Here is a 13,498-nt window from a genome sequence, read left to right on the forward strand (position 1 = left end):
ATATAAATCTTCCATCTGCAAAACCAACTAAACCAAACTTGGGGGTTCCAAAATATATTAAGCCCAAGTTAATCATACATTTGCAATAGATGATACGTTTTAACTCATACTCAAAATCTACTCATAGAGAATGAGTTATATGCTGCAAAGAGATTAGTAGAAAAATGCTATGCATAATTCATAAGATATATAAATGCTCGTCAACATTTATATATGATCTTATATGACTATATATACATATTTGACTTCCTTTAGAAGTGATTAGTATAACATCTATTTCGATAGATGTTTAGTTTGGAATATCTAGAGACATATTTGTCTTTCCAAGATCTTTTATTCCATATAACTCTTCAAGAGTTTTGATGATGTTCAAAATCATCACTGTTATGAGTTCTAGAGAATATAATTATGATATCATATATTTTCGGGATAAGCTCTTTAAGCATCCCATAAGGCATATTTCAAGTCATCTATATAGCATTCATTTTGTTTGATAGGGTATTTTAACAAAACATGGCGCAACACACCATTTTGTTATATATCATTATACCCTTTTAGTGTTTGGACCACTAGTCCAAAATTACTCGTTTTTATACGAGTTTATATAGACTTGATTACCTCTTTATTGGTCAATATATATCTCTATATGCTCACAGAGCGGAGATTTATGATCTTCATTAATCAAATTGCGCGATATAATATTTTTATTGTCGACATTATGTCTTTGGTTCCATATTTCCCGTATGGAAAATATATAACATATTTTTATTGGAGCATTTTTAGCTGGAATGTAAGATTTCTCAGAACTACAAGTTCATATTCATTTATGTGAGGGTCAATAATTATATGAAATCTCATCCATCAGCTTTTTGCATTTGATTTGCAATATATATTTTGAATAGTGATCTGTTGAACTTTTGAACTTTTAAGTTCATATTCATTTGTTCAAAGATCCAAAACTATTCAATGATTCTCCCATAATGATGGAGAATTTTATCATCTAACATTATGATATGCAAATCTTGCAATAGGCACATCTCTCATAAGATGGCTCAATATTATTAGAGCGGAGACTCATTTCCTGCATCTATATATTTCATCCTCTTTGGATGATTTATTATATGCGGTGTGGAGGAGCATTTAAAATATGTATCACACACCCATAAGATTCAAATTGAGAAATATTTAATCTCCAACCATGAATATATAACATGGGAGAAATATTTCTTTCAAACCGTTGGCCTCATATATAATATTTATTACATACAAAACTGCATGTTTCATGTAAAGAACATGGAGATTAAATCACCATGAATCGTTTTGCAATCTCTTGGAGTTGCACTATGAATGATTCATCATAGTTCATTTCAAGAGTGAACATCATGGATGTTCCACTTTATCACATGCGACATATATATATCATAAACTAAAGGATATGACTTCACCAGAGTTATATCGCTCTGGGGTGTCAAATTCACCAAAGTTTATCAACTTATTGTCGATGTGGGATTCCTTGAATTCTCTCCCTCGAGATGATAACTCATGGAGTTCATTCATCTCGTACTGAATCCCACTTTAGGATCAAGAACATACCGATTTTGGTTATGTTTATTATCGTAGATCCTTATAAGATGTGAGATTAGTATTACCCCCTCTCAAGATGATGACTTTTATGTCCATTCACCTTTGACCGAATCTTATTTTTAGATCGGTTATATTTGTGGTTTAATTTGGAGATTTATCAAAGAAATCAAATCATCATATATATATATATATATCCAATGGGCTTTTAATCCAAAATGATGGTGAATGGGCCAACATTATATGATTCTGGAGGCATAGCCTACTACAGATGTAAGGAAGAGGTATATAACCATCTACTCCGTAAATAATAAATAAAAAATTTAAACAAATTTAAATAAACTAATACAATTCAACATAAAATAGATGTTACCTGAATTGAAGTGCAGTGATTACAACCTCATGAAATGTGAACGGGGACATGCAATACTTTTAAAAGAACTTTTGTTCCTCTAAACAAATTCACAATGATTTTTATTATCATTGATTGACCGGGATGGCTTGACCGGTAACGCTATGCTTGAAGCATTAGAAGATTTCATATTTACTATCATTTTGCCATCTTTGATTTTGCATGATATAATCATATACATGCGTGTCTCCAATATGGCCGATCTTGCGATACCATATTTATTTATAGTCTCAACATAATAATTTTATTAAGACAAAATGTCATTAAAACTCCATGAGTTTCTTTGAGACTTTGGAGAACACTAGACATCGATAATTATGAATCTAATGTCTTTGGAAGTCGAGAGACTTGCTCATCTAGACCTTCCAATTACTTTTGCACTGTATAAAATATATGTACACGTGTTTTATATATTTCATAAGAGAAATATATTTTTGATTATAAAGACATTTCACTGTCTTTAAATCTTATATAACACATATAGTTATTCTTTACGAATAAATAAAATTAAATAAACCAACATATAAATTCAGAAAATAAAATAAGAGCTATAGCCTTATATATAAGAATTTAATAGAAATAATTTTTCTTTGATCGTAGAGTAGGCAAAGCCTATCATATATAACGATCAATCCGGAAAAGACAAAGCTTTTTATTTGTTCATGAATGAGGCAGAACCTCTATATGTATAACGATCAATCTGGAAAAGACAAAGCTTTTTATTTGATCATGAATGAGGTAGAACCTCTATATGTATAACGACCAATCCGGAAAAGACAAAGCTTTTCATTTGTTCATGAATGAGGCAGAACCTCTATATGTATAACGATCAATCCGGAAAACAAAAAGCTTTTTATTTGATCATGAATGAGGCAGAACCTCTATATGTATAACGATCAATCCGGAAAAGACAAAACCTTTTATTTGATCACATAGAAGGCAAAACTGATCTTTCAGAAAGGACATAGCTTTTTGTTAGATCGTGATGGAGGGGCGAAGCCTACCATATCAAATGATCAATCCAAATATTATATAGCTTTATATATGATCGTAAAGGAGGCAAAACCAACAGTATATAACGATCTATCTATCCGAAAAATATATAGCTTTTATTTGATCGTAAAAGAGGTAAAACCTACCACTTATAACGATCAATCCAGAAAATGACATAGCCTTTATATTTGATCATATAGGAGGCATAGCCTACCATTTTTAACGATCTTTCTAAAAAATACATAGTCTTTTGTTAGATCTGGAAGCAGGCAAAACTTACCATATATAAAGATCTATATATCCGAAAAAGACATAGCTTCTTTTTTGATCGTAAAAGAGGCAAAGCCTACCATATATCTAACGATCTATTCGGATATGAATTAGCTATAGATTTGAACGTGAAGGAAGCTACGCCTACAACTTATGACGATCAATCCAGAAAAATGCATGATTTCACGATGTCTAAAATATTTATGTTCTATAAATATAATTGAAACAATATAAACTTACTTACCTCATAAAAGCTCTAACAGTAGAGCATCGTGCTGATAACGTGTTATAAAACATAACGCAAACATAGAATATTATTATATTATATATGTATATGTATATGTATATGTATAACTATATACACTATAATATACAAGGGGAAAGAGACGAGAGGTAAGTGAAATAAATTCTTCTCTCTACTTCTTATTATTATATCTTTCTTCTCTCTTGTCTTACTTTTACAAGTGAAGAAAAGTACATATATGGGAGCTTTAGTAAATGGATAAGTATAAGTTACTTGATTACTAAGTAACTTGGGGATCAAGTGATAAGGGGATCAAGTGATAAGAAGATAAGATCAAAGTGATTATCAGTTTATAACATATAGATCATTATCTGATCATTTAAAAATGGATTTGGAGGTTCTTCATCTTCATCGTCGACGATTCAAACGAATTAGCCTAGGCTACAACGAAATACTATATTTGAGGCTCAAACTTTTTTCGTCGTTGGAAAGAAGTCAAGAACTAATACTGATGTAACGAAATATTTTTTTTTTTGTTTTTATTCTTATTTTAGTAATATTCTTATATTAGTTTTTAGGAATTATATACGGTTGTGAGATTTTTTTTTTTGTTTAATTTGTAAAAATAAAATGTTGGTGGTATTCATTTGATATGATATGATTATTGATTAATGAAATCCAAAACTTGTCTCTTTGTCTTTTTCTTCTTTGTTTTCCGTATACATTGCGACAGTTTAACGATCTCGACTATATTCGAAAAATCAACGTCAAAACTAATATAATCATTTATCAACGTGCCCACACTACAAAAATTAATTTAAGTCGTTCTACTTTTTACCATACGAGATCTAGGACGTTAAAGAAAAGTATAATTTCACAATGCATCTCTTTCTCTTAAGACATCTCACTAGTAAGATATAATAATTATAGAAAATAGCATTCTTTTTCTTTTTGTTAGAAGAAAACTAGCAAATCTAAAAAAAAGGAAACATTTTTGATTTGGTGGTTAGTTTCAACCACGACGATAACAAATTTTATAAAGTAGACAAGATGAGGATTGTGACCCGGCGCCTGTGGTAGAGAACAATATATAATCCATAGCAATAATGGAGTATAGAAGTTTAGTGTTTGTAAACCAATTTCGACGTGGAAATGTAAAATATTACATTGTTAAGACAGACAATATGATTATGTGAAACAAAAAAGCCTACGCTATATGCAAATCAAAGCAGGAATACGTACGAATTCAATTATAACTTATGTTTGTGTAAGTAAAGTTATATTTACATACAGTATAGTATGGATTTAATAATCACACAAAGAGTGTAGTACGTCGAGTAACAAACAAATAAGGAATTAGTACGTATTCCTACTTAGCTTGTGTAGGAAGTACCACACCTTATTTGTTTGTGTACCTCTAATTCCTTATTTGTTTGTTACTCTGCTCTTCGTTTGCATATTGGGTTTTCTGAGATATATATATATATATATGATTTAAATAAATGCATGCACTCATATATATAAAAACTGCAACGTAAGGTACTGATCAAATCACACCACAAGAATCACTGGACGATTCAAATCACAAGCAAAACAAACGAAGAACATTTGGTATTTAATTTGATGAGGTTCATAATCAATCATGCAAGGCGTCTACAGAGAGTGACACCATCACCAATGGAGACTTGAGAGAGCTCGATACGAGGATCAGCAGCAAGCCGCTTGTTCAATTCCATAATGGCTGTTCTGTTCTCCCTCATATGCTCTGGCACGCTTTCTTCTTTCTCCTCTGCCACAAACCCAAACCACAGTGTGTTATCAAACGCTATGATTCCTCCTACCTTCACCAGCTTCATTAGTCTCTCGTGCATGTTGGGATAGTTTGGTTTATCAGCGTCAATAAATGCGAAATCAAACTCCGGTTTTGGATTCTCCTATGCCCCATCATCATGCATAAACCAATGTCATCAGATTAAGGGAATATGCCATAAGAGAAAAAATGGGTGATATATAATAAAAATAAAATAAAAAATGAGTGATAATAATAATGGATTACGTACGGTCAACAACTTGTCTAAAGCCTGAAGAACATCAGATTGGATGAAATTGATCTTGTGATCAACACCTGCGTTCTTGATGAACTCTAGACCCACCTCGTAAGCTTCTTTGTCGATGTCTATTGCAGTAATCTGTGAGAGTCATAGACGTTAGCTAGCTTCCATCATTTTTGCTTATTTGATTTTGAGTAAATCAAGGAGTACTGCTGGGTACATACATGTCCATCATGAGGCAATGCAAGAGCCGTCGTGAGCAACGAATAACCCGTAAAAACACCAAGCTCTATCGTTTTTTTGGCATTCATTATCTTTACAAGCATCGATAGGAAATGCCCCTCGTCAACCGGTATCTCCATCTCACTTCTATGCATACAAAAAATCAATTTTTTTTAAAAGTAATTATTAGTATAATCCTAATAAAGGATTCGATTAATAGAATCGATTAATATTAAAAATTCTATCAGTCTTAGCAATGAAACTGCGGTTTGGGGACACAACAACTCCTGCCACTAAGGTAGTGAAATTTTAAAAATGTTTTACTTTTAAAAAGTTAAAAAACAATAAGAAAATCAATTTATTTATGCGAGTTGGAAATACAAGGTACATACTAACATACATGTTTAGAATCTAACGTTATACAACTTGCAATCATTGTTCGAAAGTTTTAAGAGTATGAACGTATAAAACTCATTGCAAAATATTAGCTCAAGCCAAGTTATGATTATAGAGGTAGAAGTCAGACTTACAAATTGCCATACTTGTGTACCGTAGCTTCTCGTAATTTCTTGAGTTGTTCATGCTCTCTTGGATAAGCCGTCGTTTCAAATATATACTGTCTCACATAAACACAAGTTTGATTCACAACCACAAACCGTATAAATATAAAATATGTATTGGTTTGGATTTAGCATTCACGGAAAATATTAGTCGTTAAACGATAATAAAGCTTCATCTCATCGGACAAAACTTAGTAAACTTTAATTTTGCAGATCAAACAAGACTGTGGGTGGGAAGTGGGATCCGAACCAAAAAAGAAAACAAGTAGGGAGAAAATATACAGAAAGTGATTAAAAGACCTTTTTGAGAGCCTCGCTCTTGAGAATCCCTTTGGGCGGAAGCAGCTTCTCCTCCATAGCTCTCTCTCTCTCTCTCTCTCTGGATGCCTTAAGAAACGCTTTTTAACACGCACATGAGTATGACCATTGTATATCTCTCTTTTACTCTTTAGGCAATCATTAAAGTTAGTGGCCTAGTAATTATCAACAGTTCGACACCTGTATGTTGAATAAGCATATATCTTTGGAACTATTTTCATTTATCTTTTTGCATCTTTGGTGTATTTTATTTTTTAAGTACATTATACTTTAGTCTTTAATTTAAAACGTTTTTGTGTTACCTATTATTCGATTTTTAATTCCAGCTTACTATTCAAGCTGCTACAGTATCATTAATCATATAAAACATTTTTAGACAACACATATGTTGTCAACTTGTCATCTCTTATATATCGCTAGCTAATTTATCTTGATGATCTTTATCATCGCACACTAGCTACTGTTATTTTTTTTATTGCCGGTCGAGAGTTATAATGCTTTCATTGGCTTACGTTTATTATTTATGTATCCCCCGTTCAAACTCATCAACTATATATTTTCTTATACAAACGGAGTATTTTTTTCACGGAAAAAGGTATTTAGTTAATAATGAACGAGAATCAAACTTTTTCTAATTAAAGCGAATTAATCGTTTGCTCCAAATTGTACATCATTATTATTTCACCAAATTACTCAATTATAAAAACAGAAGAATAGTTCATATAGTACACTTTTAAGACATTATATAGAAAAAACAAATAAGAGTATCAAAATATTGCTTTTGTTAGGTGAAAAAGAGCAGATATAGATGATTGGGTGGCCATTATCACTGTGATTCAACGGCTGTGAAGCGTCAATAGCTGTATAGCACTGTTGAATAGAGAAAAAAGGCAATATTGGAGGATCTATAATGTTTGTGTTTTACCAGCCGACTTCCACGAAGAAATGTGAAAACTGTGGAAAAAAAAAACAAAGCATGGAAACAGTAAAAAGCATATGATTGAGGATTTATTCTAGCCATCTAGGTCTTGAAATTTCATCATCTGAGCTCATATGACTAACAAAATAGTCCCACGTCCATACTTTAATTTTCTCATAGCATGATCAAAATCTTGAATCTCAGTATCTCTTTAGGGACAATATGGCATAAGTAAAAGTCGAAGAAGAGATACAAAATATGTACTCGTATTAAAATCACAAAGCCAAAACTAACTGGTGAGAACATTTAGTATTTTGATGAGTCTCTTCTTAATCATACAAGGCGTCGTATGCAGAGAGTGACAATGGAGACTTGAGAGAGAGCTCGATACGAGGATCAAAAGCGAGCCACTTGTCAGTCTAACTTCATATTATTCTAAGAAATCCCGTGGGCTAATTTAGAGAAATCCATTAACAAAAATGCCCATTATAATAAGCCCAGATGACGGAATGATAGAGCTAGGGTTTTAGTCACAACGACTCAGCCACCCTCTCTTCCAGTGTGTGTAGCCATATAAATAGCATAGTCATGAAATTGTAACCTATCAATCACTCAGTTTTAGCCGGTCTTTTAGTTGTTGTATTGATTTTTTTTTTTTTCACACGTAGTGATTCTTTTTTTTTTTTTTTTTTTGGTTGGGATTAATTAAGAAATTGCCAGCGATGATGATCAAATCATAACTTTCGTTCTTCCGAGATTTTAAATCATGCGGAAAAATTATGGAGACCTGAACTGAGCTTTGAGGCAATTTCTTCTTAATTATCTTTGTTTTCGTTCTTTTTTTTTTAATTACTCATAAGTTGCTGATTAATTTCTTGGAATTGACGCATATTACATAAAGTTTGTATGGTCCAACACTTGACCAAAATAGAGCTTAACCAGATAAACAAACCGGAGATGGTTTTAAAACATTTATTGAAAACAAGAAAATATTGCGATAGATAAAAAGATAGAGATGGATGGACTGTGATTTAGTCTTGTCACAGTATTTTTAATGACTCGATCGTAATCATACATGGCGCCTGCAGAGAGTGACACCATCACCAATGGAGACTTGAGAGAGCTCAATGCGAGGATCAGCAGCAAGCCGCTTGTTCAAGTCTATTAGGGTTTCTCTGTTCTCCCTCATGCGCTCTGGCACGCTTTCCTCTTCCTCTGCCACGAACCCAAACCACAATGTGTTATCAAACGCTATAATTCCACCAACCTTCACCAGCTTCATTAGTCTCTCGTGCATGTTGCCATAGTTTTGTTTATCAGCATCAACAAATGCGAAATCAAACTCCGGTTGTAGATTCTCCTGATGGTTCCATCATCATACGTATACGTACATACATACATAAACGAAAAATAAATAATCAGGGAAGTGCGTACGTAAGAATATTAATTCTAGAAACATGATTGATGATGTAAAGGATCACGTACGCTTAACATTTTGTCTAAGGCCTGAACACCATCAGATTGGATGAAAGTGATCTTGTGATCAACACCTGCGTTCTTGATGAACTCTAGACCCATCTCGTAAGCATCTTTATCAATGTCTATTCCAGTAACCTGTATATCCAAAGAGTAAAATTTGATACCGATGTTAATTAGCTCTTATTATTATTTTTCGCTTATTTGATTTCGAGGAAATTAATCAAGGAAGACTATACATACATGCCCATCCTCAGGCAATGCAAGGGCTGTCGTGAGCAGTGAGTAACCCGTGAAAACACCGAGCTCTAGTGTCTTCTTTGCATTCATTATCTTTATAAGCATTGATAGGAAATGCCCCTCATCAACGGGTACCTCCATCAGGCTCCTGCGCATATAAACGTCGAAACATTTTTTCATTACCTAAAATCAATGAATTGGTTCGATTGTTTTTTAATCTGTCTTAGAGCAGCACCAATGGTGAGACTCTCATTTTGGGTTCTAAAGAATAAAATCTTAATATTTTAATATAATTATATATTTTTTTTTTGAACCAAAAAAGGATTTAACCATTAGCCAGACTTACATTAGAGGTTATAGAAATATGGACAATAGAGGTTGCAGCCAGACTTACATATATCCATACTTGTGGACTGTAGCTTCTCGTAAGTTCTTGAGCTGTTCATGCTCTCTTGGATACGCCGCCGTTTTGTAGATGTACTGCACAACCACAACCGTATATAATATAAGTATTGGTTCGGATTTAGCATTCACGGACAATCTTTAATCATTAAACGATAAAGCTTGATCTCATCAGACAAAACTAAACAGTAAGTAGTACTGAAAACTTTTTTTTTTTTTAAAGTGACTAGCTAGCTAAGAAACCTTTTTGAGAGCCTCGCTCTTGAGAATCCCGGTGGGCGCAATCTGTTGTTTCTCCATAGAGCTCTTTTTTCTCTCTCTCTCTCGGTGACTTCAACTTCCAGAGCTTTGATACTCTATTTAAAGAGACTTAAACGTAGACAAACTTAATGGGCTAATAAATATCAACAGCTTTTTTTCTTTTTTTTCTTCTTTTTGAATAATTAAAAGCTCCGAGTTACATTCCAAGCGTCACACAAACCGAGAACCTGTATAGGCTTTGCTTGAAAACCTTTAGCTTGATGGTAAGAACTTTATTGTTCACGTTCCTCATTTAGTTATCTTACCAAATCACACAGGATCTCTCGCGTAATCCTCCATTTACACTCTCATATCTATTCCACCAAATTAAATCACCCGAATATCTCAATGTCTTTTTACTTTGGCTGTATTTCTTACTCACTTTAAAGTAGGAAATGCTCAATTTCTTGTCTGTTCCATCAAGTCTGTTTGGTCTTTTGTAACTGAAACCATTTTTTCTTTTGGTATATCGTTTAACATTAAAACCGAAAAAAAAAAATCACTTGTACTTATGTTTCATGAGATTGGAAAGGTAAAGGGAAAAAAAGAAGAATCTGAAGCTCTATATTTTGTTTTTGTCAACAATTTCAAGCTCTATATTTTAAGACACTATTCGTAGTAAGAAACATATCAAAAACTTTTTTAGTTAGGAGACAAGTAACGGATCTAGAAGATTGATCAGTAGATAACATTCTGTATAAACAGTATAAGCAGACTCGTGGGGATGTGATCCAACGGCTGTGGAGGTGGAGCGTCAGCGTTAGCGTTGAATAGAAAAGAGCAAAATATTAATAAAGAAGCTAATAAATAGACTTGTCAATGGTGAGTTGCTACGTGTACGATGGGAAGAAACACAATTATCCATCTTCAACAAATTAAACAAAACAAAAAAACAACCAAAAAGGGGTATTACTATAATAGGACCGACCCCTACACGACTCGTTCTGTTCAAATGTCACTATATCAGCCATTTATAGACGTTTTTGCAAAGGGTGAATATCGACGTATGGTAGAAAATCTCGAAGTACATCGATGTCGGCCAGAAAACAAAATAGCAACAAATAAAATAAAATAAAAAAACATAAAAAAATAGCAAAAAGGGGACTAAAGAATTAAAAGGCATTATCGCATATGAAATCTCTTTATAAATCCTATTTTCTATTCTCGGAGGAAGTCACAATTTTTATGACAAGATAAAGATGAAATCGGGATAAAATCGTGGACTGAGTTAATTGAGTCAATATACATATATAGTCGAGTGGAAGGGATCGATGAGCGAATCATGGGGAGGACGAAACTGGGATCATAACCGGTGACTTTGTCTTCCATTGTGTGTTGCCCTCTCCTGGTCCTGGACCAGGCATAAATGTTTTAATTTTCACTAAAAGTAGTAATAAGGAAGGAAACAAAAATAAAAAGTGAATGCTTGAAATAAATACGCATAAACATATGGTCCTGGAAAAGAAAACAACGACAATACCTACCTTGTTTTGTATCTAGAACCTGGGAAAAGTAGCTAAAGTTTTTGCTTCCTTGATTCAAAATGACTAGGCAAATTTTGCCAACTCACCAAAAGCATATTTTATGAAATGGAGGCCGATTTATTTAAAGTTGTAACTTGTAAGTATGGATTTGCCTAGCTTGGTCCCAAAGTGTCGGTCATACTAAATTTATAGGTTTATTGATTATGTTTGTTTAAAGGTATTTACATTGGCAGTAGAATCAATGAATATATATGCAATGCAACTTAACTATATTATGTCAACATATTGAAATTATGCTTATACTCATCCGAGATCATATATATATTTCTAATGAAACATATCAAGAAACAGAATGGTTGAAGTACTATATGACAAACATGAAACAATGCAGAATAGGCGGACAACTTACAAAGATGCAAGTGACAATTTGGCATATTGAGCACAGTGGGAGGAAGTAGGTTTGGCTCGAGAAAATGTAAAGGAATATGGATCAGACGGAAAAGTGTTGGAGAACTTGACATGATAATGAGAGGAGCTCCCTAGCTAGTGACTGCCTGAATAAATCGAAGAGTTTGGAATGGAGAGAACACTATATAAGAGGATATAAACTTTCTTATTAATTAGGGTAAGCCATTTTAGTTTTAGAAGAAAAGTGAGGTTAATTAATTTCTATTGAACAAAAAAATAAATATTCTTGTGGATTTCGCAGGTGAGTGAACAAAACAAATACATTAGTTGTCGTTTTGTAAGTAAGCTTAAAGTAGATTATGAATTGTTTAGAGGCAAATCACTATGGGTGATGATGTTGCATAACACTGATCAAACAATCTTGTAACATACTTGGGTTGGTGAAACCCTTGAACGGCTACACCCACTTGCTATACTGATAAGTTGCTATCAATGGAAGTAAAGAAAAACGTAGTACGAAGATACCTAACGCAAATTTGTGGACTATGTTTCACGTGGAATTTATCATCGAAGTCAAATTATTAGTAGTTTCAAAAAAATATAAATTTCAAGTAAAAATAATAAAAAAAAAAATCCGAAATGCAAAATAATTACCATTAACTAATTATCTGCTTTTAAAAAGTACTATAAAAAAAAAAAAAAAAAAAAAAAAAAAAATCTACTAAAAAAACATTATGGGCTGGTTTGGAAAGATCCAATAACAAAGGCCCATTATATATATACTCAAAGAGAGAGAGAGAGAGCTAGGGTTTTTTAGTCACTCCTCAGCCTCCCTCTTCTAATGTAGCCAGCCATATAAATAGCGTAGTGAATGAGATCGTAACCTTATCAAAATCACTCAGTTTTATTAATCGTTTTATTTGTTTTAGTCTTCGTTTCTTTTTTTTTCCTTTTTTCCCTAACGTTTTGCTTTTTAAGATTTTAGAAAATGAAATTGCCTTTGGATGCGATGATGATCAAATCATAACTTTCGTTCTTCCGAGATTTAAAATCATGCGGAGAAATTATGGAGACCTGAACTGAGCTTCGAGGCAATTTCTTCTTCTTTTTTTTTTTTGTAAAATCAGAATCGAGCTGTTTTTTTTTTTTGTGGGTAAAAAAACAAACTCTGATGATGTGAAAACTTAAAACTTTCGTTCTCCTGAGATTTCAATGTGCTGAAAAAAATTGGAGACCTGAACTGAAGGAGTTAATTTTTTCTTAATAAAATCGGTGTCATGATTATTTATGATGGATGAGCTTTTGTTTGTTTTTAGAGTTTTGGATCTGAGTCTCTCTTCTACAAGCGTAGCAAATAAATTGTGTTGATTTGCGAAACTCGATGTTAAGAAAAATCTGGGCTAAGGTTTAGAATGAATATTTCGTGCTTGTACTTTGGCCTAAATATCAACTTAATGAATGAAAACAGAACCGGTTTTGTCCCATTATTTGAAGACTAATTCAGATTATCATTAAAAAGGTGATTCTATATTTTATGAGCCAGGATCAAATTATTTGATTTCATTATACATGAGCCTAAGTATACCAAATCCAAGCATGGAACCTTTAGGTCTCAAAT

General features: G+C 32.8%; 2 protein-coding genes and 3 non-coding genes across 6 annotated transcripts; 3 read left to right on the forward strand and 2 right to left on the reverse strand.

Moving 5' to 3' along the window:
* Positions 1–4,993: 4,993 nt before the first annotated feature.
* Positions 4,994–6,844, reverse strand: LOC104776732 (putative caffeoyl-CoA O-methyltransferase At1g67980). Of its 2 annotated transcripts, none has more exons than XM_087483347.1 (5): positions 6,634–6,844; positions 6,304–6,389; positions 5,776–5,917; positions 5,561–5,689; positions 4,994–5,434 (listed from the first exon to the last, which is right to left on the reverse strand). In XM_087483347.1, exons 1-5 carry the CDS (start codon positions 6,688–6,690, stop codon positions 5,141–5,143), a joined length of 708 nt encoding a protein of 235 aa, XP_087339473.1. In that variant the 5' UTR covers positions 6,691–6,844; the 3' UTR covers positions 4,994–5,140. The 2 variants fall into 2 exon arrangements, with proteins under 2 accessions (XP_087339473.1, XP_010499146.2); XM_010500844.3 differs by having other exon boundaries at positions 5,776–5,920.
* A 1,441-nt stretch (positions 6,845–8,285) lies between these two features.
* LOC147928090 (small nucleolar RNA Z159/U59) lies at positions 8,286–8,372 on the forward strand. Its single transcript, XR_015581199.1, has one exon. It is a non-coding gene; the product is annotated as a small nucleolar RNA Z159/U59 (small nucleolar RNA).
* Positions 8,373–8,433: 61 nt separating this feature from the next.
* Positions 8,434–10,137, reverse strand: LOC104741300 (putative caffeoyl-CoA O-methyltransferase At1g67980). The gene is made up of 5 exons (XM_087483348.1): positions 9,932–10,137; positions 9,681–9,766; positions 9,290–9,434; positions 9,056–9,184; positions 8,434–8,930 (listed from the first exon to the last, which is right to left on the reverse strand). Exons 1-5 carry the CDS (start codon positions 9,986–9,988, stop codon positions 8,640–8,642), a joined length of 708 nt encoding a protein of 235 aa, XP_087339474.1. The 5' UTR covers positions 9,989–10,137; the 3' UTR covers positions 8,434–8,639.
* A 2,745-nt stretch (positions 10,138–12,882) lies between these two features.
* Positions 12,883–12,969, forward strand: LOC147928091 (small nucleolar RNA Z159/U59). The gene has a single exon (XR_015581200.1). It is a non-coding gene; the product is annotated as a small nucleolar RNA Z159/U59 (small nucleolar RNA).
* Positions 12,970–13,044: 75 nt separating this feature from the next.
* LOC147928092 (small nucleolar RNA Z159/U59) lies at positions 13,045–13,130 on the forward strand. The gene has a single exon (XR_015581198.1). It is a non-coding gene; the product is annotated as a small nucleolar RNA Z159/U59 (small nucleolar RNA).
* Positions 13,131–13,498: the final 368 nt, after the last annotated feature.

Source organism: Camelina sativa, chromosome 14 (assembly GCF_030686135.1).
Source record: "Camelina sativa cultivar CO46 ecotype springtype chromosome 14, ASM3068613v1".
NCBI lineage: Eukaryota > Viridiplantae > Streptophyta > Magnoliopsida > Brassicales > Brassicaceae > Camelina > Camelina sativa.

Bases quoted from the DNA above. Each gene is read 5' to 3' on its own strand.
- LOC104776732 (XM_010500844.3), bottom strand. From the start codon at position 6,690: ATGGAGGAGAAGCTGCTTCCGCCCAAAGGGATTCTCAAGAGCGAGGCT. The intron at 5,690-5,775 runs GTATGTACCCAG...TGACTCTCACAG, and splicing joins CATTGCCTCATGATGGACAT to ATTACTGCAATAGACATCGA. The intron at 5,435-5,560 runs GTACGTAATCCA...GATGGGGCATAG, and splicing joins CTTTAGACAAGTTGTTGACC to GAGAATCCAAAACCGGAGTT.
- LOC104741300 (XM_087483348.1), bottom strand. From the start codon at position 9,988: ATGGAGAAACAACAGATTGCGCCCACCGGGATTCTCAAGAGCGAGGCT. The intron at 9,435-9,680 runs GTAAGTCTGGCT...TTATATGCGCAG, and splicing joins GTCCACAAGTATGGATATAT to GAGCCTGATGGAGGTACCCG. The intron at 8,931-9,055 runs GTACGTGATCCT...TGGAACCATCAG, and splicing joins CCTTAGACAAAATGTTAAGC to GAGAATCTACAACCGGAGTT.